Source organism: Mchenga conophoros, linkage group LG20 (genome assembly GCF_057382185.1).
Source record: "Mchenga conophoros isolate Kocher_MC1m ecotype Shallow Benthic linkage group LG20, M_conophoros_male_GT1.1, whole genome shotgun sequence".
NCBI classification, from domain to species: domain Eukaryota; kingdom Metazoa; phylum Chordata; class Actinopteri; order Cichliformes; family Cichlidae; genus Mchenga; species Mchenga conophoros.
In genome coordinates this window covers 34,010,613-34,036,107 of record NC_140545.1, presented here as the reverse complement: position 1 = coordinate 34,036,107, position 25,495 = coordinate 34,010,613, and the positions used below count along the sequence as shown (strand labels likewise).

General features: G+C 39.9%; 1 protein-coding gene across 1 annotated transcript in view; it reads right to left on the bottom strand.

The window, feature by feature from the left end:
- Window positions 1-2,087: 2,087 nt before the first annotated feature.
- slc6a8 (solute carrier family 6 member 8) overlaps window positions 2,088-25,495 on the bottom strand; it is a 48,794-nt gene continuing 25,386 nt past the window's right edge. Inside the window, exons 5-13 of the mRNA XM_085260228.1 lie at window positions 20,663-20,797; window positions 20,079-20,182; window positions 19,782-19,906; window positions 16,152-16,264; window positions 15,683-15,820; window positions 15,363-15,465; window positions 14,932-15,032; window positions 14,398-14,568; window positions 2,088-9,284 (exon numbers count right to left, since the gene is read on the bottom strand). Coding sequence (XP_085116354.1) covers window positions 9,150-9,284; window positions 14,398-14,568; window positions 14,932-15,032; window positions 15,363-15,465; window positions 15,683-15,820; window positions 16,152-16,264; window positions 19,782-19,906; window positions 20,079-20,182; window positions 20,663-20,797 — 1,125 coding nt within the window. The 3' untranslated portion in view covers window positions 2,088-9,149. The remainder of the gene's footprint in view (window positions 9,285-14,397; window positions 14,569-14,931; window positions 15,033-15,362; window positions 15,466-15,682; window positions 15,821-16,151; window positions 16,265-19,781; window positions 19,907-20,078; window positions 20,183-20,662; window positions 20,798-25,495) is intronic.

Sequence of the window (25,495 nt, the reverse complement as noted above, 5' to 3'; positions counted from 1 at the left end):
AGTTTTAATATTACTCTTATTATTCTTTCTGGGTCACATAATAAACGTTTAGCATATTTTCAGGCGAGAATGTAGCTGTGTAAACCTCAAATATCTGCTCAGTTTATCAAGACACCGCATATTTTCAAAAGCGCTCCGACGTTTTCGGAGACGTCTGTTACCCACTAGCTCGATAGCTAGCCGGGGGCTAGGCTCACTAGAGCCGTGAGAACACCGGACTCCTGGCAAATCGTTTTCAAACCCACCGCCGTCTTTCGCTACTCAGGTTAAACATGATATATGAGTCACTTAGATAACTTAAAAATTTTATTGTTTGGCTTTTTTAGTATTTTATTTGTTCCTGAGTAAATCGGTTTGGCTGAGATTAAAGTTATAGTTTTTACACAGCTGAATAAACGTCATGACAAGCAGACAGCTTGTGTGAAGAAGTGTGAGATGCTTGAGAATATACTCTGGTGTCCTGTTATATTTTAGATAGCAAAGAGTTTATTAAACTTCACTGAAACAATCAGCAAATTTTATTAAAATTTAATAAACTATCATCTTGTCTTTATTTTTAGTTAGCACAGACCTGAAACACTTAAAGCTGTAAGCTAATGATAGTTATATAAGAGCAGATGCTGCTGGTGCAATAAGCTGTACGTTTTGTCCGATGGATGCATGATCTGATTAGTCGACTAATCGCAAAATTAATCGGTGATTAGTCGACTATCAAAATAATCGTTTGTGGCAGCCCTACTACAAACAACCCCATCTACAGATAGATGCTACAGATATTTTATAAATTTGTAATTTAACTGTCTTAGATAGACTTGTGCATAAAGACTTGGGTGTCATCTGCAGAGTGAAGGAACTGTATGTTGTGTTTGGCTGTATTATAATTGTCAACAATTTTTCAGAAGACATCTACTTCCAAGATAACATTATTCTTTTTTTGAAGAGCTGAATCCAAAAATATAACATTGAAAATAGCCGATTCCAAACTATTTAATGTTTAGATGAGTTTTAGTCATAAATGATAAGCTTCTTGTCTTCTCACTTTTTAATTGTCGTTTGATATGTCACCTTTTTTGTAATTATTCATAAAAAGAATGTCATTATAGAGTAGACATCTTATAAAATATTAAATTATGAGAATTATTCCCTCTCAAAGGCTGCCAGGAAAGTCAAGGTGTGTGAGGGTAGGATGTTGCGACAAAGCATCAGTTTCAGCATTTACCCAGAATATTATACATGCAGATATGTTGGTTTCATCACTTGGCTACGTGTCTGTGTATGGATGAGAAGACATCAATCCATCCAATTTATGCCACATATTCCCAAGTCCGTCCAGTGATCTCTCAAGAACAGTACTTTCAAAAGCTTGTTGTGGAAGAAAAATAAAAACATTACCTGTGGTGTATTTTTACATGCTTTAAAAAGGATACTAACAAGGTCACATATGAGGTCAGAAGGTTGAAAAGTTATCATTTGTTAATTGTTATAGTAAAATTAATACAATCATAATTTCATTAAAGTTGAATGAGTTATTTAAGAAGACTGGCCATCTAAAATTAGCATCTAATCTTTTCTAAAATTCAGGCGTTATGATGTATATGAAGACATTTTCCCACTTTAAGTTAAAAACTTTCACTTTCAGCACTGAAATAGCAGCATCCCATTAAAACTGGAGCCAACTAATAGATTAAAGCATCAGTTTCAGTACCACAGTCACCAATGTTTGACTACATAAGGGGCAGAAGCATTCTGGCTGTAGAGCAGTGTTGTGTGAGGGAAGTGTGATGGTGAAAAAGTATTGGCCCCAGCAAAGAACCTTGTGGAACTCTATCATTAACTTTTGTTTGTCTTTATGTAAACAAATGAAATGTTCTCCTCTTGGTCACAGAGAGACGTCCATTGACTGAATCAGTCTGTTTTTTGCTTTAGGTTCCTGAAAATCTGAGTCTGTGATTGACAAAATAATAAAGTGTGAATAAAAGAAGTGAAGTTTTATTAATGTGAACGTTAAACCAGTGGGATGTAACCAGTTAATAACTCTCCTTCAGTGGACCTTATATACTCCAATAACCACACAGATAGATCAGCTGTTTGTTGTGACATTAGTTTTATTGCTGTTAGTTTACTGGGTGGTGAATGAGCACAGTGATCACAGCAGCTGGCAGCATGGAGACCCTCGCAGGGGTCAAAGGTCGATGAAACACAGGTGACACCGACAGGGCTCAAAGTTAACTCTTTAACATTGACTCTGCAAAATTTTTGGCTGGTGACTCGTTAACATGAAGCCCCCGAGTTACGTTATTATCATTAGCACGACTACTAGTTACTTCGTTAAGCTACTTAATCAAGAGTCTGCTCTACAGTTATGTATGGAGGACTGTGGTTTACACAAATCACAAAGACACAGTTACAACACTGAGGGCACCATGTAGCTGTGTCTGAGCTGGGACAGAGGCAGGACCTGCTGGCTGAAGTCTTTCCTGTCTGTTGCGTGTACACGTTCACTCAGAATCTGTTATGTTACAGTGAATGGGTTCAGTTACTGAGATGATGTTTAGCTACGGTACTTTTGCCTGACTGTGATTGGATGGTTGTTTGGTTTTGTACTTTGCCTTCAGTGGAAGCTACTGTGACAGTCATTTCACTCACTTGACTTCCAATTTTAGCTTGATCTTGTGTACACGTCAGTGTTTTTATTGAACCCTTAATTGATTTCAGCAGGTTTTAATTGTCAGGGGTCTCTGTCTCTGTTTCCAACCCAAACTTGATGACATTTCCCAGGGGAGGAGAGCGCCTCCTGCTGGTTCCACTGCTGCAAAAATCCCACCTGAGGTTAGCTTCCCAAAAAAATATTTCACACGGTGATATTTTTGGTTGTTTTTCCACAGCACCAGTTATTTGCTTTTCCCAGAAAACCTTCCTGTTCCGTCAAGAAACGAAACCTTAATGCATCATCTCGTTTCTTTGCGTGTTCCCTTTTAGGCTTCCGTAGTTCTGGTTTATTTGGATGTTAAATATTTTGGCAACTTATCGGCTGTAAAATAACCGCTAAACATTCTGCTAACATCTCTGCTGTGAGTGTTATCTACTTTATATGGGTCTGAGAACAGCAGGAGGATTCTGGGAAATAAACGCTCTCCACTGAAGGAAACCAGCTGAGCGAAGTATCATTTATCAAAAACCTGAAGTGAACAATCGGACAGTCAGAGCAACATGGACAAGTTCAGGGATAAAATTTAAATGTAAAAAAAGCATCCGTTCTGTTCTCTTTCATAAGATTTTAAAAGTTTTAACTTTATTGAATTAAAATATAAAACTTAAAAACTGAACATAAGAGCCTTTTCTGCTCTGCTAGTTGTTCCATCACCAAGTTTCAGGTGTGATTTCTGTCGTCCTTAATGCTACGTTTCTGATTTAATTTTTACAACTGCAAATTAGCATTAAAAATTTCGGCACAAAAAAAGATCTCAAAAAATTTAACTATGGATACATTCTGGATGTGCATTTCAAAATGCTGCATAAAAGTAATTTGCTAAAGATTTTCACATTCTGAGTACAACACATCGATGTTTGACTTATTTTTACTTTATTTTAGTTCTTACTCTTTAAAAATCAGTTTTTGTTTGTTTGTTTTTTATTTTTAAATACTTGTCTGAAAATGAAAATAACAGGCAGGCATTAAAAAGTTTGATATGTAAAAGGTCAGTTACATCAGTTACTGTTTATTTAAAAAAAATAGTAAAGTGTGGCTTCAGTCCAGATGAGACCAGAACATTTCTCACTGTGAGAATCCAGATTGGGTCATTTTTGTTGTCTGAATGTCTGATTGTTCGTCCAGAAACACGCAGGCTGAAGCACAACCGTTTGCATAGCATGTTCAGTTCACACCATCACCTGTGACATCACTCACTTCAGCCTGAGTGAGGAAAACTAAAAAGAGCCACCTCCCTGCACCTGTGCAGGTGTGTTTTACAGCATCCAGCCTGGCCGTTTCCAGTCACAGTTTTGGATTAATGACTCTGTCACAACATGTGTTTTGGCAGAAGAGCACACAAACTGACATGAAACAACATTGATTTTGTAACATACATGTTCATTTTCTTAAATGGCTGTAGATTCTTTTTGTTTTTTCACACTCTGACCCACCCAGGCTCCAGTCCGGAAACAAGACGAGAACACTACAATACAACTTTTAAAAAAATCAAACATTGAACATTAAACTGTGAGTTTGATTGGTTATTGCTGCAAGCTTAGTTTTACTAATGAAATAGTTATCAGTGACATTAGTTACTGATAACTTAGTGAGTCATCTGTACATTTTAAAAATTAGAAACTTTTTGTCTTTGATCCATTCTTGAATTAGTTGTGTACAATAACTGAAAGAAGGGTTTGTATTGAAGTATTTTGAGCTGATGACTTTTGTTTTGGCTCCTAGAAGACGTCCCAGCACACTGCAGCAGAACGCTGCACAAAAGGCATCCTCGCTTTAGATTCTCATTTAAATATGAAAAGTTTGATCGACAGATGAATCCTAAACATTCTGGGAACTGGCTCATCTGAGCTCTGCACTCTTTCCCTTAAACCCCATTTAAGGTGGTTTTCTCTTTGAGAATTGTAAGAGAGTCTTTTGTGTATTTGGGTAGTAACTGTAAAAGTTCCAACCACAACAAGCTCCTCATGAGCAGGATTCCTCTTCTTTCTCTAATTTAAAACCCTTCTTTATTTTTCTCTTATACATTATTTTTTGTTCCCTTATTTTTGATTTGTTCACGTTTTTCTCAGCGAGAAGCACAATTATTTTCAGGTCACTGACTCTGAAGAAAACGGGAAGATTCTCAGGCTAACTATGGGCTTTTTCTTAAAACATCAAACTTTTAATATAGATTTACATCAGAGGTATTGATATAATTGAATAGTAGAAGTCATGCCAAATCCAAAGAATTGTGTTTTTGAAGCATTTTTTTTATGCAGATGATGTTTGACTTTACAGCCCAAATACTGTTTTTAAGTCCCTTTGGTTGGTCTTCATAATTAGGTTTCCATTTGGTCTGAAAATGACTGAGTTTGTCTTGTTTGTGTCCATTATGCTATGTTGACTTCTTACTTTGCATAAACCAAACATGATAGAGGGCGACTGTTATTATTGTTGTAAAGCATGCAGGTTTTTGAACTCAACCATTTCATCCGACTCGTTTATTTGACTGGATTAAAAACCTCCATCCGTTCTGACTGAACAGGGCTTTAAGCCAGAGATTAAATACAGAAACCAGATTTGTGTCTGTTTTGCTGATTCTGCTAATGCTGTTCTTCACGTTCTTGGGTATCTGGCTGTAATTAAGGTCTTAAACTAACCGGTGGAGTATCTTAGTGTTTGTTTTGTTTATCTTTTCAGCTGCACGCATGTTGGCATTGTCACTCCAGGCCTGACCACCTCACTATACTGAGACAGTGAGTGGCAGGAGCTTCCTAATTACTTCAAATGGCAGTTACAGCAATTATCAGCAAATTTACTTTAAAGGATTGTTTGTCATACTTTTCTATCAAACTCAAGTAATGACGTGAGAGCCGTGGGGGGGTCGTTGGGAGAACACTGATATTGATTTAAAACCCAAAGAATAAAAATCATCTAAAGCTAAAACTCTTCAAACACTTGAGCACTTTGAACATTAGAAGTCAGTAAAAGAGAGAACCCAACAATTCCCTTTTGAAGTTTGCTCAGATCCACACGAAACCTCGACAGTCTTCATATCACTGCATCGCAGCAAGCCCGCCGGAATAATAGCCCCGCCCTACGCTGGTTGTTCACGTTAGCTAGTCATACACCTGGTCAAAGGCCTCGCAGTATCAGTGTGTATCAGCAACATTAAATTTAAAAAAAAATTCAACATAAAAATCCCCAGTTTAAGTTGTTTTAAAGCATGACTTTTTGTTTTCATTGGTGTCGGAGAACTGTAAAGGTTCCCACAATCCCCTCCTGCTACCAGCCGGTACTGCTGACAAAACTTTGCATAAAAAGCCAAAAGAAATTTGCTTTGAAAGTCTGAATGAGGAGTGAGGTAGCCTGAAGCTCGAGGTACCGCTTTGCTTGTGCTTGCCAGCTAAACGTGAACAATCAGCCAGAAATCATCATCATCATCGCAATTATATACTGCATCAAATATAGATAACACACAAAGATATTCAATATATATATATTTGTCATATTGTATGTATCAGCAAAATAAAAGCCTCCATAAAATAAATCTGATTCATCTTACAATATGTAAAACAAAACGCGATTTCTAACACGATTCTTTTTTTTTTTAAAGTGCTAGCAACATTATTTCTTTATTTTTTTTATTTATTTTTTTTACAGTAATGTGCAAATGTAGGTAATTTTCGCATATTTGACATTCTAATTGTTATAGTTCCCCATGATGGGTGGATGGTGAGGGGTTACTAGGAGACAGAGTTATAGACACGCCCCCGCAGACTGCTGATTGGTTTGATATAAACCAGAGCCATACACAGGACGTCCTGTAGGGCTCTGGGTTTGGCTAGTCAACCGTTCAGGCTCTAGAGTTAAGACAACAATGTAAGGCAATGCTTGGCACCACACTGAGTCCTCCGGCTCTCATCTCTCCACCAGCTGACCGGACGGCAGGTGAACACGGACTCGGTTTTAAAGTCAAATCAGGTCTTTTTCTGGTCTCCAGACTAAAGGTGCATTTTGGGTCCACTAAGCAAATCAGTGGAAGTCCTGTTGATAGTTTTTGTAGCTAATTTTGAGGTTCATATTTCACTTCAGCAATTTTTCTTAAATTTAAACACTGTTTGAAGTGTGTCAGTACTTTAGTGTCTGCTCATCTGTGTGGGGCTTTTTTGTGCAGACGATTTGCACAGGGTTCACACATTTCCAACGTTATAAAATCATTAACACTAGAAATGAGCCCCGTGCTATTTTTCAGTTAAAGAAAAAAAAAAAGGTGTAGCACCCAGCTAAATCATATTTATCAGTTTAAGCAATACAAATGACCCCTTACTGTCATTTTCTGCTGTTAATTTTACACAAATAATATTTAATTGTGTACAGTTACATAAATTTGTCTACGACTGACAGTGTGTGAGTGATTTCTTGTTTTAGTTTATTTTGCAGTCTAACTTCATGAATGTGAGTTAGTGTTACTCAGTCGATGCATTGTGTAAGGAAGAGCACCGATGTACTTATATTACCATTTTATTGATGCTAGTTTTCTTATTTCAATTCAGAAAGTATTTTATTCCAACCAATCTCACATCGATATTTCTTTTTCTTGAGGAATCTTAGAAACCTGTTAAATGTTTTGTGATAGATTCTAATATTGGACCTCTTGGTGGTTTTACGTACAGAGCAGTCACTAGAGTGTGAATGTCTAATTTCCATTACTGTGCGGAGACGAGGTTAACCACATACAGAGGCAGCGTTGCTTTTTGTGAGGAGCTACACCCAAAGGGAGGCCCTTAAAACAAATGGCTAGAATGATATGAACTCTGATCACACAGGAAAAGTTTAGGCGTATGAAACTGAGAATGTGAGATGGAAGGTGCCACCATCAGTGGTTCAGTAGGAAGAAGTGAGGTTTGGATGGAGGACTGCAGCATCGATGAGACAGAGACGAGGCAGAGAGAAGAGCTAACAGGTTGATTTTGGCAGCCTGGAGTCCTGGTCTAGGATCAGCCCTGCAGGGCGGGCAGCGCCCCATTTGGCACTTCAGTCAACCTGGGGGACACTGAACGAAGCCCGACCTCTGACCTGATTCGCACACAGGCCTGAACCTCCTCACAGGGAGGTCAGACACATGACAGGGAAGGGTTAAAGGTCAGATCCAGTGAGATTTCAGTCTAGTTTCAAATCAGTTTCAACAGCTGACGGCATCTGTGTGTTTGCATCTGGTAGGGGTTAAAAGCTCTGAGGAGATTTTACTGATCTTATTAATTGTTTTTGATTGGATTCAATTTAAAGCCCTTGTTATAACTCTGACTGAAGTCTCTCTGGACATTTCCCTCTGAGATCAGATCTGTTGTTGCAGATCAGAGGTCAGCGGTCAGAGAAGCACGACACTGCTCAGGAGCCAGGACTGTTCTGGGATCAGTAGTAAAAAGCTGGTGATTTGTAGTATTTAGCTTCAGCAGAGCTGCACCGATATATTGAAACGTTCAAAAGGAATCAGGGCATCAGTTTGAGTTTTAGGATTTGGGCCTCAACAATCAAAGTGCTCAAAGGGTGTCTGAGGGTGTTTTCAGGACTCCGAGCACAGTCTGGCTTCCTGGACCGCTGGTTTGCTTGATAACAGGAGGTTGAACTTTTTACTCTCCAGTCCCGGAGATCGTTCAACCCGATAGTTCTGGTTCTCGGTTGATCTTTTCTTCCATTTTTATGTTTGATGACGGGACTGCGTCTCAGACTATTTCCTGTCATTTATTAAATCCTGTTGCAAAGCAAATGACCTCTGTTAATTTTCTGGGGGTCAGTCAGTCTGTCTGTCTACAACTCTGTCTGTGTGAATAAACCGCCATTTTTTAAAATAAAAATCAGTGAGCACAAGTCCCTTTAACATTTAATGAGATGATTGTATGTAATGGCAGTTTATTAGTTAACGTTTCATCCCACCCACCCAGAGAGAAGAGCATTGATACTACCGATCATCGGTGATGGAGGAAAACTGACCTCTGACTTCGACCTCGACAGCAGACACTCTTTTGTTTTGTATTTTTAGAGAACGCAAAATGATTCTGCCTTTAGTGAAAACTTTAGATTACCCTTATTTAGCATTTTATCCACATTCATGGAGAGTATTTCTTTTTCCCGGTTGTTCGTGGTTGTTGGAATTATGAAGCTTTCTGAAGGAGCTGTGTCACTCCTCTTCTGTTTTGTTCTTTTCTAGGTATTAAAAAAAAATCTTTAGCGTTGGTTATTTTGGTGACATGAAGAGACCAACTGATCAATAGGTCCAAGGAGACCCATCAATCAATTAATCGAAGGGCAAAGGCAATCAATCAGTCCACAAATCTAATCAATCACTTCGAGTCCTTTCTGAGGCCTCTGTATGGGTTGGAGGTAAAGCTGAAGGTCGAGTGTGGTGCTGTCGGTTGTCTGGTCGGAGGTGGATGGATGGACAGGGATGGAGTCCTGCCTACATGACACTCTCGAAGATGATGACTTTGTTGTCATCGATGCCAGGCGACATGGAGCTCAAGGACTTGATATCCGGGGCCATGTACTCCAAGTGATGGGCTCCCCACACCGGAGTGGTCAGGTGGGCCCAACGCTGCAAGACATCAACAAACATATGAGGTGCCGTAAGGGACATTATTACTGAAACGCTCTCACACACACACACTACTGAAACGCTCTCACACACACACACACTACTGAAACGCTCTCACACACACACACACACACTACTGAAACGCTCTCACACACACACACACACACACTACTGAAACGCTCTCACACACACACACACACACACACACACTACTGAAACGCTCTCACACACACACACACACTACTGAAACGCTCTCACACACACACACACACTACTGAAACGCTCTCACACACACACACACACTACTGAAACGCTCTCACACACACACACACACACTACTGAAACGCTCTCACACACACACACACACTACTGAAACGCTCTCACACACACACACACACTACTGAAACGCTCTCACACACACACACACACTACTGAAATGCTCTCACACACACACACACTCTACTGAAACGCTCTCACACACACACACACTACTGAAACGCTCTCACACACACACACACACACACTACTGAAACGCTCTCACACACACTACTGAAACGCTCTCACACACACTACTGAAACCAGAGGCATTTCTGCTGAACAGGAAGTTGTTTCCTGACAAGGAAACTGATGGAAAAAGTGGTATATTTCAAAACACTACAAGGATTTCTACTCAGCAACCTGCTAGTACAGCAGTCCCCAACCTTTTTTGCGCCACGTAAACAATATAAAAAATAAAAAAACGATAAATACCATGAAAACCATAAATAGAAATGTGTTCGAATTTTTGTGGAGGAATAAAACCCATTACATAGAAAGATCTCAGCTTGTGAAGGGATACAATAAAGGTGGTATCAAAACTCCAGAATTGGAATTTATGGTTGGCACCCTTAGAATTAAATGGTTAAAATCTTGTCTGTCACAGCCAGACTCTACTTAGCTCCACATCCCATGATTCTTGTTTAATAAAATAGTATACAGGATTAGACTTTATTTTGAAATGTGATTTTGCGGCAAATAAAATCCCCATAAAGATATCAAACTTTCCAAAACAGACGTTGCATTTTTGGGAAAATGAGATTTACCCACAACTTCTCCCCATAATTCAACCTTATGGAATAATAGGGTAATAACACTTAATCAAAAATCAATTTTCAAGAGTGACTGGTTTGAACAAAAATATTATATTCATAACAGATTTGTTGGATGATAACGGTGTCATTCTAAGTTACACAGACTTTTCAGAAAAATATTGTCTAAACTGTTCTCAAAGAGAATATAACAAATTTTGTGAACTGGTCCCACTGCCTCTGCTTCATTTGATTAAAATTTTTATGATATACAATAATTTCTCATCAGTGCTCCCAAATTTATTGCTAGGGCAATGTCAGCTGTTTGATAAAAATGCAATAAGAAATTTGTTAGTAGTTTCTTCAAAGACAAAATATTTCATAGTTACAACAGAATGGTTACATGGCATGGTTCTAATTTAGTTATTTCATATACACTGGATAAAGCATACTAAAAATTTATGAAATAGCCTATTCTACCTAAAGTTAAAGAAACACACTTTAAACAAAACTAATACTGTGGCAGAATTTCTAAAAAAAGAGATTTGGCTTTGAGGTGGATCAGTGTTCTTTTTGTACTGATGAAAATGAAACCCTAGAACATCTTTTTTTTTCCTATGCCCTATCACACAATGTATTTGGTGCAACTTAAAAAATTGGATTTCCCTAAATATTAATTATGTGCCACTGTTTGAATTACATCATAATTTTTTTTATATGGATCATCTAGCATTGGATGTCTCAGACATTATTAACATCATCATACTTGTTGAGTATTGCAGCATCGACAGCGATCAACTCGAAGGAAAATGACGACGGAGGCAAAAATGTCCTTAATATTTTTGGGAACTTTATTCCTCATTAACACGCGGCAAAACTTTTCTCATGGGTGCCATTTTCGTTGTGGTATACTTTTTTTTTTCTTAGGGGCGTGATGACACAGCATCCGTGCTCTTACAATGAAACAGTGCCTCCTTGTGGTGGCAACTAAAATACTGTCTCTGTTAAACCACAGTAACCATAATGCAGTTAAACACTGTACAACATGAGTACACACAATGAATATCTTAACAATACTTTTGAGTAAATATCATATCCATTGTGCTAAATGGAGGAACGCTAAGCCTTCTCTCCCTGGTTTTTTTTGATGATTTTAAGATATTTTTCTTTGCTAAAAAAAAGACAAAAAGCACATATGCCAAAAAAAATAACCAGGATAATGCACGTCTCCCGCTATTCTAAATTTTGACTTATGCTGAGGCTAATATATTGTTAAGTAATGCAGCTGTCTCACTAAGGTCCAGAATCGATTTGTTCCACGATTCGATTCAATTCAATTCGATTTGATTATGGGGAATTTTGACAGTCAGAAATATTATAATTCAGATCAGTACATTTACATATTTTTGTATTTAAAAAAAGGAAGCTGACACACGCAAGACTTTATCAAAGGTGTGAGCATCACAGCAGATGCCTTTGTGTCAAAGTAGCTGAAGATAAAACACATAAAAACATGAAGGTGGTTTTCCTGGCCTGGGATTTTATAAAAAATATTCTGCAGTACATCAAAAACTAAAGAAAACCATTAACATATGAACGTTACCTCTGACGTTACAGCGGTTTTATTAGAGACACGGCTAACGTTTTGCATTTTGCATAATTTTAAAAAGTTTAAATTTATTCAGTATTGAACGGCAGAAATTAGGTTTTCTTTTCGGAAGTATGTAAAATGAAACAAAAAAAAAAAACAGCGGCCGACTGCGCTGTAAACAACAGTAGACTTGTGCATAACAAGCAAGCGAATAATACAGAAAACAGATTTTTAGACCGGAAACTGTTCTTGAAGTACAGAGAGAGAGAAAGAGAGGGCTGTGCATGACGTGCGATTTTATCGTGGTGGAAGCAAAACAGTGAGCGAATTCATGACGATGTTTATGTGAAGCGCAGTTTGGATCTTTTGCTGCTGGTTCAGTCAATATTGTTTGGAGAGAGATCAAACTAACAGCTTTAGAATCGGCGCAAAAACGGCGTGAAAACAAAGCGCGGACCTGCCGACAGATCAGAGTCAGCGAGCTGTCGGCTTTCAGCCCCGACCGTGTCCGTGCTGTCGGGTGAGAAAGGCGACATCTCACTGATTCTGATCCGCGGGTCCGCGCTGTGTGTTTACGTCTTTGTGCAGAAGCCGTGTACCTGCTCTCATTTACTGTCTTAGCTGTTTGGTGGTTGTTGAAATTTTGTGAGGTTTCACCAGAGATTCTGGCATTTCGGGTAAAATAAATTTATATTAAAAAATCGATTCAGGATTTTAATGAATCGATTTCACGTTATCCAAGCCAGAATCGATTTTAATCAATAAATTGATTATAAAAACCCACCCCTAACTAACAGGTTGCTGAGTAGACATCTGTGTGGTGGTTTGTTTGAAATCTAACACTTTTTCCTTCAGTTTCCTTGTCAAGAATTAACTTCCTGTTTAACTGAAACGCCTTCCTGTTTAACTGAAACGCCTTCCTGTTCAACTGAAACGCCTTCCTGTTCAACTGAAACGCCTTCCTGTTCAACTGAAATGCCTTGGTTTTTCAGTAGTGTGTGTGAGAGCATTTCAGTTGTGTGTGAGAGCTAAAATTTCAGTAGTGTGTGTGAGAGCGTTTCAGTAGTGTGTGTGAGAGCGTTTCAGTAGTGTGTGTGAGAGCGTTTCAGTAGTGTGTGTGAGAGCGTTTCAGTAGTGTGTGTGAGAGCGTTTCAGTAGTGTGTGTGAGAGCTAAAATTTCAGTAGTGTGTGTGAGAGCGTTTCAGTAGTGTGTGTGAGAGCGTTTCAGTAGTGTGTGTGAGAGCTAAAATTTCAGTAGTGTGTGTGAGAGCTAAAATTTCAGTAGTGTGTGTGAGAGCTAAAATTTCAGTAGTGTGTGTGAGAGCGTTTCAGTAATAATGTCCCTTACTGCACCTCATACAAACACGTGGTCACACAGATTGCAAGTCATGTGATCTGGAGGAATCGCTTGGTTTGATTAAAGCTTTTCCTGTTTAGAAGTTAGACATGCTGACCTGGACTGTGCAAACTAAATTATCTCCATTTCAAAGCAAATACTTTTTGTGTCTCTAGACGTATACCCAACAAAATTTCCTTAGTGAGGCCTCGGTCACAAAAATATGTCTTGCTATCCTCCAACTGGTTGCAAGAGGTTGCAGTCTGTCACTAGGTCTCAAAGACAATACTGTTCCTAAAACATCCTTGTGATTGCTTTGATCACTAGCTGATGGCCATGGTCACCTAAAATTAGCATGGAAGATGACAACTTATCTGTCAAGGAGAACTAGTGGCACCAGTCCCACTGTACTCGCTCTCCCCTCTCCATCGAACTTAACCTGTCACTTCCAGATCCTTGAGCTTATCATGATGCATGATGCATGTTTATTGACTTATTTGTATTTAATACAGCTGCGTTAAAGTTAATTGTTCTGCAAAACTGTAGCAGGTGATTAACTGTAAAATAAAAATTCTTAGCCAAAGTTGGTTCAACAAGCTTAGAAACCAGAATGTTCAGAGAAGAAAAGTTTAATTCATCTGTAATGTTGCATGTGTTTTATTATTCATTTAAGGTATATTTCCCAGAATTTGAAGGGTAACATGTGTCACCACGTGTGCTTATGTTACAACAACGACTCTATATAAAGTTGGGCAGCGTGATGTGATATCTTAGAAATGACCTCTGCTGTCACTCAATAGGAGTGTTTGCATTAGTTTAAGTCACATGTTCTGCTCTTCATACCGAGCTACGAGCGCTGGGACATACATTACAGTTACATAAAACCTTATTTTAAACCAAATTTCAGGTAGACTGAGGTTTGCCTTTTACATTTTTACCTTATAAAATCTAAATGTAAAACTTTTTGTGGTCTCGGCTAATTTTGTTATCTGGATAGTAACTACATCAGTTTTAGGTCAATTTAAAGTCTGCATGTGAGGTAAGTCTGTACCTATGCTTTTTAAATACATTCATAACCCTTTGTTTCAGCGTGCACGTCCAGGGTGAGCTGGCGCTTACCTCTTTGAAGGTTCCCTTGGCTCTAAAGAGTTTGTAGAGAAGGCTGACAGGAATGCACAGCATGGAGGACAGAGCCAGACACCAGCCGATCACCTCGCCCCACCATGGGTACACGTACACATTGTTGTAGGTCAGGGGCTTATAGTTCACCAGGTGGAACAGAAAGATACCCTACGGGAAGAAAGGGGAGATTAAAGAGGAAGATTGGCACATATTTGGCATCATTTACATGATTTGTGGTGTTGATACTGTGAGATTTCATTATGTTGTCACAGCAGAACTGATGAATAATGTTGGTCTATGCCTGTTAGTTTTAATATGATTCTGCTGTATGCTCAAGAGACAGCAAAAGGTAAATATAAGTGTATAATCAATATAAATCTTTTCTGAATTTGTTCCTCTACAATAATCAAAAATGTACGTATGCGCTCAGCTCTTAATAAACTGGTATTAGTGCCTGATAGCCTGGAGGAAAACTGGTGTGTGTGGTTGTGGGTTTCTATTTCTGGATGGGATAGTGTTGTTCAGTCTTACTATGCAGACACATGGAGTTATAAAAGACCAGCACCACTTCATCCAGGGGAAAGGCCGGTAGCCGATCATACGAGCCACATCATCCATGAAGCGGTCAGCACCTGCAGTTCATTAATCAGCAAGTCAAAGACAGGAAGATGCTGAGGATTCTTCCCCACTCACGTCATAAAACACTAGAAATTCTCCATGATTGTATTCACACTATGACAAAGCTTAATAGTCTTTTGTTGCCATATTATTCTGTGATATTGTATTTTATATTAGCTTGTGACAAAAAACACGTTGACCCGTGACCTCTAATATCACATCATCTGAGATGATTTTCAGACCTATTTTGAGATGGGTTACCTCACTGACAAACTTCACAAAGGCTCTATTTACAATCACGTTGCTATGAAGCACTACACTGTGTGTTTGTGTTTATTACATACCGTAGACCCAGGCAACTACTATGCATTCCCAGAATGCTTGCCACAACAGAGTCATCCCACTGGCCGAATAGTAGTCAAACAATTGGAAGACGTACATCCCTCCCTGCAGAGACAGAGGAACAGACGGCTCAGTGAACAGTGTCGATTTAGTAAACCAGTTCATCAGCTGAAGTGTTTCTTGTTCTCTCATAAGCTCCTTCACACGTTAATGCTTTTTCATTTTTGTTACTACGAGCTAGTAAGAAAAGACAGTTTATTTAAAAATGGTATAAATCATCAAAAATTTAAATTTTTGAGGGAAAAGTCTTTGTTCATCCAACCTGTGTCACCATGGAGAGGTCAATAATGAAGCAGAGTAAACAGCATATCGCCACAGCAATCTCCCTTTTGTAGCGATGATAATGCTTTCCAGGAAACAGATCCAGAATCCCGGTAACAAAACCCTCCACCCCGACAAACTGCAGGGACAGACATGGAGAAAGACATACAGTGTCTTCAGTGTCTCTTTGCTGAACAGAAGTGGAGGAATAAAGCTGAATACAAGTAAAATATTGAAAACCAGTTAAAATTTCTCTCCAATCATTTGCTTCTGTGGTGTCCCCCAAGGCTCTGCATTAGGACCACTGATCTATTAAACATTTACCAAAATCCTGCGGGAAATATCATAAATTCAGTTTATAACCACATGACACCCATATTTATAGATATTTATATTTCCATGTTACTCCTGCAAACTTATTGAGAAAATGCGCAGCTGATTAAAGGTATGATACAGAGTGTGTTGGTCACCTGACTGTCCAGTCCGAGCAGCAGCAGCATGAAGAAGAAGAGCGCCGCCCACAGCGGGGCCACCGGCATCAGACTGACTGCCTTTGGATATGCAATGAAGGCCAGACCTGGACCTGAAACACACACAAACACAGGCATTAGAGACTTCACAGGATTTTAACATGCGGCTCAAGGTTTGGCTCATACAGCATGTTTTTCCAACATGTGCACAGAAGATGTAACGTGTGCAGAATTTAAAGCTGCAGCGCCACCAGCTCATTTTCTGGCTCTACAGTATAAATATTAAAAGAAAAGAGTCATAAATATGAAATTGGTTGGCTAAGCGTTTGACCATGATGTCATTGTTAGTATCCACGATCAAGGTTGACTTGACCATATCACGTACTGTATCACATGAAAGGGCGCGGAGAGACCTGTACAACACCCATTTTATTTTTTCAACACAACACTCTGCGATGTCACAATGAAGCAATAACAGGCTGACGTCATCATGCTGTAACAGAAACATCATAAAACATCCAGCTTTGAAAGTAGGTTGTTCTACTTTAAATGCTTGTTTGTCCTGATTATGAAAAAGTCTCATCTGCTCAGCTATGGTCAGCTTCAAATACCACAAAATAAATTTGCTGATATGCAGAAAGATTAAAGGTGCAGGACAAATATTTACAGCAGGACAAATCACGGCGTGTTTCATCAGGCAGCACAGAAATATGCACTGGAGAGCTGTCGCATGTGAGGTGAAAGGCCTCGCTTAAATAATCCGACAGTTAATACTGCACACACACACACACACACACACACACACACACACACACACACACACACACACACACACACACACACACACACACAGATGCTAATACTTTAAACCAGTATAGACGTGTCAGATTGGATTCAGTAAATTGGATTTACTTTTGTTCTTTTTACAGCAAGATTAAATAAAAAGATTCCTGTCCTCACACACAGACACACACACAGACACACACGCGCACACACACACCATTCCTGAGAGGTACACGAAAATATTTTCAGGCAGATGAAATGAGAACATGATGAAGACTTTAGTGACTCATTAATGCACATCTCATTATAGTCACACATGAGAGGAACACAGCGATCCATCTTCTGTTTTGTTTTAGTTTATTTGTTTGTTTTACATTAAAGAATAACTTTATTCGATTGATTGGTTTGAATGTTGTTCTTCTGAATGTTATTTAATCTTTTACTTATAAAGCAGTTTTATTTCTGTATGACCGAGCTCCTTTCTGTTGTACAAGCTTCACCTTATTGAGCCTTTTTATTAAACGTTATTATATTACTTTTATTGAGCTATTATAGCTTATTGAAGCTAGTTTCTTACAGGGTGTGTTGACTGATTTGGCATCCCAGTTTTTCTGATAAACAGTGCATGATAATTTGGGATAAAGTGTATATATAATCTTAACTTGTACTTTACCATTAGAGCAACTAGATAAAATAAGATGCTTTTAATGCCACACCTTGGACGAGGCTTTGTTGTAGTGTTGTTGGTTTAACCTCTGAGGCTTGAAAATTTATGAATGAGAAATTGAAATACAATAAAACTCATTTTGATTATTACCAGCCCAGATTTTTAAAAATCTCCATAATAATATCGATCACGCTGCTTTCACCTGACCAAAGTCATAAATAAGAGGGTCGATAACAACCATAAATCAGTGAGTCAGCAACGCTGATGTTATTGAACCTTAAATGAACCTAAATATTCTCAACTGCTCATAAATCTGAACAACAGAAATGAAGCGGACTGAAAGATTGAGCACCTCCAAGTCTCAGAGTATGATTGTCAGAAAAGGGTGGAGTTACTGCTCCAAGTGGGAGAGTTGAAATAGGCTGACACCGTGTCTATCAGACGGCTCGGGAACACTTCAGTATCCCTCCAGAAGAGCTGGAGATCTGGGCATCAGATGGATGGACGGAAAAATGATCAGTTTTAGTTTAACAGTGTTACAGCTCAGCCTCTTGAACACATCAACAGCATCAAACTGAAAATCCTCGTCGCTTTGTTCTTGAGTTATTGCAGTTTTCAGAATTCTTGGCCCTTTAACTGTATATTTATCACAACCACGCCTCCACCAGGACTGTTGCTCTTTATCTGGGGGCTGAAGAGGCCAGGTGTAAATAGCCAAAGAACTGTCATGTGACTATTCTCACCTGGCTGTAAACATTAGCTCTGTGGTTACATAAAGTCTTCATTAAGTTTGAATGAAAAGCTTTGATCCGAACAGCCGCTCAGAGCTGCAGCCTTCTGTGGACAAGCTAAATATAACGGTGTGTTTGTGATGCCACGTCACGTGATGCTTAGCTATTAATACACACACTGCTGGCTGGAGTCTGACACGCGCGCACACACACACACGCACACACACACGGGTTCATTCAGGTCTTCATTACAGTGCAGTGAATCCTTCTGTAATCATTATTTTTATAACCACCATTTGAAATCGTCGAGGCTACACAATTATCAGCTGACCTCATGTGACCTGACGCTTTTTCCCCTTCCTGTTTTTCCTAGAATCTGGATTGTGATTGGCTCTTAAAACAAGGATTATCAAAGCTGGAACATGCACCACAGTGGATGCAAGCGCTGCTTCTATATGAATGTATAGCACATCCAAAAGTGTGAGACAGAGAGTAAAGATTTGGATATTTTTTTTGTATTTTAATGCATCGTTACAGTGAAACTCTCTTGGTTCTCGTTTCTCCTCCCGAGAAGTGATACAGAGATGCTGCTCATCCTCCGTCTTTACAACTAACAATCTGACTGACAGTTACCCTCGTTATGCTGGAAAACCAAAGCACAGTGGGGTGGCAGCAGCTCAGGTGGTAGAGCTGGTCACCTACTCACTGGAAGGTTGGTGGTTCGATCCCCGGCTCCTCCAATCTACGTGCCAAATATCCTTGGGCAAGATACTAACCCCATGTTGCTCTCTGATGCACTCCATCGGAGTGTGAATGTGAGTGAATGTTAGATAGAAGCACTAAAAAAACCTTAGATAAAGTGCTTGTGTGATTGGGTGACTGCAGGAGTTGTATAAAGCGCTTTGAGTGCTCAGTGAGTAGAAAAGCACTATGTAAGAACCAGTCCAGTTACCATCTATATTTAAAGCTCAGTATGATGCATTTTTGTTAAACCAGCCTCAGAGGCTTTGGGGTCGAAATAGGAGAGCACCACCAACGACACCGTTTGTTTAGATGATCTGATTTTTTTATCTCATATTTCGTGTATAATGTTACTATGTTCTATGTTTATATTGAACATGGTTCAAATAGCACTGTGCACTTATGTAAAAGTAATCCCCATGAGCTCAAAGCTCAGGTTTCAGCCTGCTCTTATTTCTTTCTGCGCAGCATGGACACCAGTACTCAGTGCTGCCCCTCTGTAGGCTTCTGGAAGTTTGCCAATCAGATGGATGTTAGCTTTTTGAGAGCGTTTATAGGGAGGAGCTAAAACAGCAGATGAACTGAAGGTCTACTGAAGGGCAGCGTATTAAAATAATCATTTACACTGTGAATCGTGTAAAATAGAGCCCAAGAATAAAAAAGTGCATTGGAGGAAATTATTAGAACAGGTCCGGTGTGAGTAAATACCTGATTCAGCAACCTGCGATATGTCGACTCCCTGCTCCGCAGCCATGAAGCCAAGAATAGAAAACACCACAAAGCCAGCGAAGAAACTTGTCCCGCTGTTTATGAGCGCCAAGATGAAGGCATCTCTGTGAGGAAGAGGAGAGGAAACAAGGCGTTTAAGGTCACGATCAGGTTTAAGGTGGAGTAAATTTAAAGATTCACAGGGTTTAGATATGATGACTGAGGTTGAAGGAGTTGGTGAAGTGTGTGTGTGTGTGTGTGTGTGTGTGTGTGTGTGTGTGTGTGTGTGTGTCGTACTTGTAGCAGTCATTGTTAAAGCGGTTGTAGCTGCCTAAAGCAGTCAGAGCACCAAGGCCGATGGCGTAGGAGAAGAAGATCTGAGTGCCAGCATCTATCCACACCTGTGGAGTCACATGGGTTTGATGTTTGATGCAAACATTTAATGACAAACGCTGCAGCATCTTGGATGCTCAAGCCATAAAAAACAACAGCCAGCCCGACAGCCTAAAACTGGATTTAAACCTCCCACTCGTGCACTTTCAGGTGCTTCACCCACCCCAACAGAGGAGCGAAGTAACGAAGTACAAATACTGCAGGTATCTGTACTTTGAGTATTTCTTTTTTACGACACTTTGTTACTTTTATGTTTTAACACAAATATCTCGGTTTTCTACTCCCTACATTAGGTTTAAAACTTCTACCTAAACAACCTAAAGACAATCCTGCTGGTGTATTCACCATGAACGCACATGACAAAAACTAAAATTCATAATTTTATAATGAAGACCCTTTAATGTCAGAAGGAGAGGCCCAGTGATTCAAACTGCCCCATGCAATGACAAAGTCTGCCTGTAAGTGAGATTTCAGGATGATGAACTGACCTGAGCCTCCTCCAGTTTGGACCAGTTGGGTTTGATGTAGTACATGATGCCATCGTAGGCTCCGGGCAGGGTCACCCCTCTGACCAGCAGGATGATGAGGACCACGTAGGGAAAGGTGGCCGTGAAGTACACAATCTGAAACACAACCATACTATCATAAAACACACACTTCTTTCACTGAATCCATCAGTCTGTCAAAGCTTCAACTAGAAACTCTTTGTCTGTTTTTAATCACCTGCCTGTGAAACAAGCAGGTTAGACTGTCTCATTGTTCACCTGCAGATAAATGCACAGTGAACTTTCGTGCGTTTGACGGTTTTATGTTTGCAGAATTGGAGTAACACAAATTCATTTACCTAATCAAAATCAGGTAAGTGAATTTGTGTTACATAGGGGGAATGAAGAAGAAGGGGTTTTGTTTCCTGACCTAAAAATCTCCAGGGGGTTTCTGCCATTAAAAAAAAATCCATGAGAATCAGGTAACGAAAACAAATGAGAGGAAAGCAAAATGAACCTGATCTGAGACCTGCTGAGACAGAACACACACACGGAGGAATGTGGCATTTCAGCACCACGGAGAGCGCCGGGTCCCAGTTAGGGTCGAGTGTCAGTGCAATCACAGCGGAGCACCTTCTCAGGTTGACGCACACTCACAGTGTGAAGCTCAGGTCGTTCGGTTCAGTGTGTTAAGGAATAAGAAAAAACATTTCAGTCGTCTGTTTGAAACGTTTCTCAAAGCGATTCATATTTTTAAAGCTCGCACATGACCTTTTGATCTTCTGCTTATTCAGCCATTTCTGGCATATTATTCTCATTTTCATTGCATTCGTTCATCACGGGGAGTTCTTTTAATCCTGATACTTTTATGTAAACTGATATAAATTTGATCGCACTGATAAATCAACAGATCTCTGTATATGCAGCATGATTAATGCCAGGATCTGTAGGCCGGTTTGCTAACGAGTCGTCTCACTTTGGGTCTTTTAAAGAAGCCTGTTCATCCGACAGTCACGTGACACTAAAGAGAGAAATCTCTGGATGTAAGGACAAGGGTGTAACAGAAACATGTTCATAGTAACAAAGACAAAACATGCATGTAGCCACCGCGCCATCACCCAGGGGTCTGTTTGTGGCTCCACATATCCAAGACTCCACTTCAGCTTTAATCCCACTGCGATCTTATTTTCTGGGGCCGAAGGTGACTGTGGGCATTTCTCACTATCAAATACTCCGAGGTCACACTTCAGTCAAGCACGTAATCATGTCAGAACTCTACTGTCTGCTCTGCCTGTTTACTTTACTGTAAACAAGATTAATATCTACAATGAAAAAGTCGAACATTACGCCCAATTAAATGTGGGTTTTTAAAATTAATTCAAACGAATGTTTCCTTTAAGAGCAGACATCTTGCCTTTGTGACTGGATTGGCTGTCTGTCTCTCTCTCTTTTCTCTCTGTGTGTCTCAGGCTGTCTCGCCCTGCTCTGACCTGATGCTCAGCTTTCAGCCTCCTGCTGAAGACAAACAGCAGATAATGTTTCTGGTGGTACTGAGAGCCCTGCGAACGCGCCTTGACTTGCCATGAGACTAAAAACACAAACACACACAGACTCTTACATAAGAGATACCGTATGTGTGTAAACTACCCCATGAATGGAGCTCGACGTTTAGGTCACACCGTGTGAACCTGTGTCCCAAAACTAACATGTTAGGATTTGGTTTTGAGTGTTTTTCACATTTAAGGGACCAAAACAAACTTTCCTCTCTTCACCGTGTAAGAAATGAACTGTCACAGCCTGGTTGCAGCGTGACCAAACAATAAGACTCAGAGTACAAGCGTGAAAACAGCTTCCTCTGGAAAGCATCAGCGCTCTTACTTCTTCATGTATCTCCTTGCTAGCAGACATCCCAGGCTCTAGTTCTGCAGGCAGCTCTTTAGTGTATTTACCCCCCATCATAACTGAATCAGCACTATCACCATGTCTCGCTGGCAGCTGCCTACCTCAACACAGAGAAAACGTTAACTTTGGACCCGCCTGCTCTTCTTTCCTCAGATTTTTACTCACATCACATGGTCTACGGTTGCTACGTCACTACTACTCTCATCCTGTGTGGATGATCTTTCATTCATGAGGTGCTCAAAGTAGAGCCGCTGCTAGTTTGGGAACCCCACCCTAAAGAGTTGGAGGAGGTCTGGGTATCTCTGCAACCTGACCCGGATCACGGCAGAACATTTCTATCTATAATTAAATAAAAACCAACAGGAAGTTCCTGCAGAGTCCAGCCTGCAGACTTAAAAGCCCTTTCACTGAACATCTTCTACATTCACTTCATCAAACTGCTGTGAAGACACAGCTGACCCAGATAATATGAGGACACGGGGTTCATGAATGCAACACAGAAACAAGCTGCTGGATTCGTCTCTATTCAGGTGAGCACAGAGGTTTCTACTGCACATGCTCAGTCTGATAAGTGAAGCTGTTTTTGATTGGGTCATTTTGGCAACACCCTAAACTGAAGCAGTGAAAACAAGAAAAAAAAAAGAGAAGAAAAAGCCATTTATCTGATCCTGGGAACGTGTGTGTCGAGGGTGTGCGAGTGTGTGTTTACAGATGTGTGCTCTAGTTTTGCAGCAGCTTAGTGCGATTTCCTTTTCAAAATGGAGTAATAACAAAACTGATGTGTGTTTGCTTGTTATGACGACCTTTAACTCGACAGCAACACTGTGTTCCAGCTTTTCAGAAACACTCCTACACTGTTAGATGTTCTTCCCATTAATCATGCTTTTAACACCACCTGACAGCAGCTGGTTAGTTTTCAAAGAGCATGATTCACTTCCCTTTGTTCTCTGGGTCAAAAAGTCTGCGAGCACATAAAAGGTCTGTCACATTTTTATGTAAACACGGAAATAAATGAAAATATCCAGAAACAAAAGAAGTCCTGATCTCTGTTTCCAGGTAATCAATGAAATAAGTCTGAGCCCTTCCACTGAAGCAGCGCTCAGATAACACCCGTGCCCTGCGTTTAAAGCAGAACTAAGAGAAAGTGTCACAAGTCTGACTGTTATTCAGAGAAAAGAGGAACTTTTGTTGTTGGACTGAAAGTTAGTAAAAGGGTGGTGCACAAAGTTCTCAAACCCTGGATCCAAAGCAGAGCTGTAACACAACTAAAAGCTTCGGAGAACTGCGTAAAAACCAAAGCTTGCTGGCTCGTTTGGGCTTTCCTGCACACCTGAACTCTAAAAAACTCCTGACATCACAAGAAGCTCCTTGGAGCCAGATACTGTGTATAAGGGGGGGGCATAGCCACTGTGACACCACCCATTGGTTCTGGATTCTGCATTTGAACGGCAAGCACAGATGTTTTTGCTGCACAGCCAGCCAAGAGATGATTCCATTAAAAATGCTTCAAAAGGCTCCAACAGCACAAACACAGCGGAGAAGCCAGGAGGTGGAGATGGATCATATCAGATGCCAGCTTCCTGTTTTTAGCACATCAGACACACTTTACCTCTAAATCACAACACAGTCCAAATGAATCAGCTGTAGAATATCGCCTGCGGTTTCCTGCGCTTGCAGAAGTAGTTTTATTTTGTTGTCAGATCGTGCAAGGACAACATGATTAGAGCTGGTACTGTTCGTGCAGCTCTAATACTGCTGACATTAAAGGAAAAAGGGGGTGGAGCAAACAGCGGGATATCCTGAAATTCTTCCAGATCTGTCAAAGACTTAACGGTCAGCTGGCATTTTCAGCAGGAAGTAAATATTTTGGGATTAAAGCGAAACAAATAGAAAACAGCAGAGTTTTCAGTGTTGATCTCAGACTTTTTAACACCATGAAGTTTTATTTTAAAACATACAAAGAAAATATTAAAAACCTTTTAAGGTGAAAAAGTTCTATTTGTGGGTTCCAGTTAAACCCATCCTGTATCCTGATGGTTTTTCTGTTATTTGTCCTGTTAACATCAGACATCAAGAGATTCACAATTTTACTGTAAGAGATTAACAAAAAACAGCATTTGCATATCTTCTGTAAGACTTTAAGTTCTTCCTTTAACTTATGTGCATTAAAAATCAGATCCTTGGTGCTCAAAATAAATTTTGGATGGTTTGCTAGGACCAATTCTGTTTACATTATACATGCTTCCCTTAGGCAGCATCATTAGAAGACATAGCATACATTTTCACTGCTATGCAGATGACACCCAGCTCTATCTGTCCATGAAGCCAGATAACACACACCAATTAGTTAAACTGCAGGAATGTCTTAAAGACATAAAGACCTGGATGGCCGCTAACTTTCTGCTTCTTAATTCAGATCAAACTGAGGTTATTGTACTCGGCCCTGAAAATCTTAGAAATATGGTCTCTAAGCAGATTCTTACTCTGGATGGCATTACCTTGGCCTCCAGTAACACTGTGAGGAACCTTGGAGTCATTTTTGACCAGGACATGTCCTTCAATGCACATATTAAACAAATATGTAAGACTGCTTTCTTCCATTTGTGCAACATCTCTAAAGTTAGAAATATCCTGTCTCAGAGTGACGCTGAAAAACTAGTTCATGCATTTATTACTTCCAGGCTGGACGACTGTAATTCATTATTATCAGGAAGTCCTAAAAACTCACTGAAAAGCCTTCAACTGATCCAAAATGCTGCAGCAAGAGTCCTGACAGGGACTAGAAAGAGAGAGCAGATTTCTCCTGTATTGGCTTCCCTTCATTGGCTCCCTGTTAAATCTGGAATTCAAAATCCTGCTCCTCACATACAAGGTCTTAAATAATCAGGCCCCATCTTATCTCAATGACCTTGTAGTACCATATCACCCTATCAG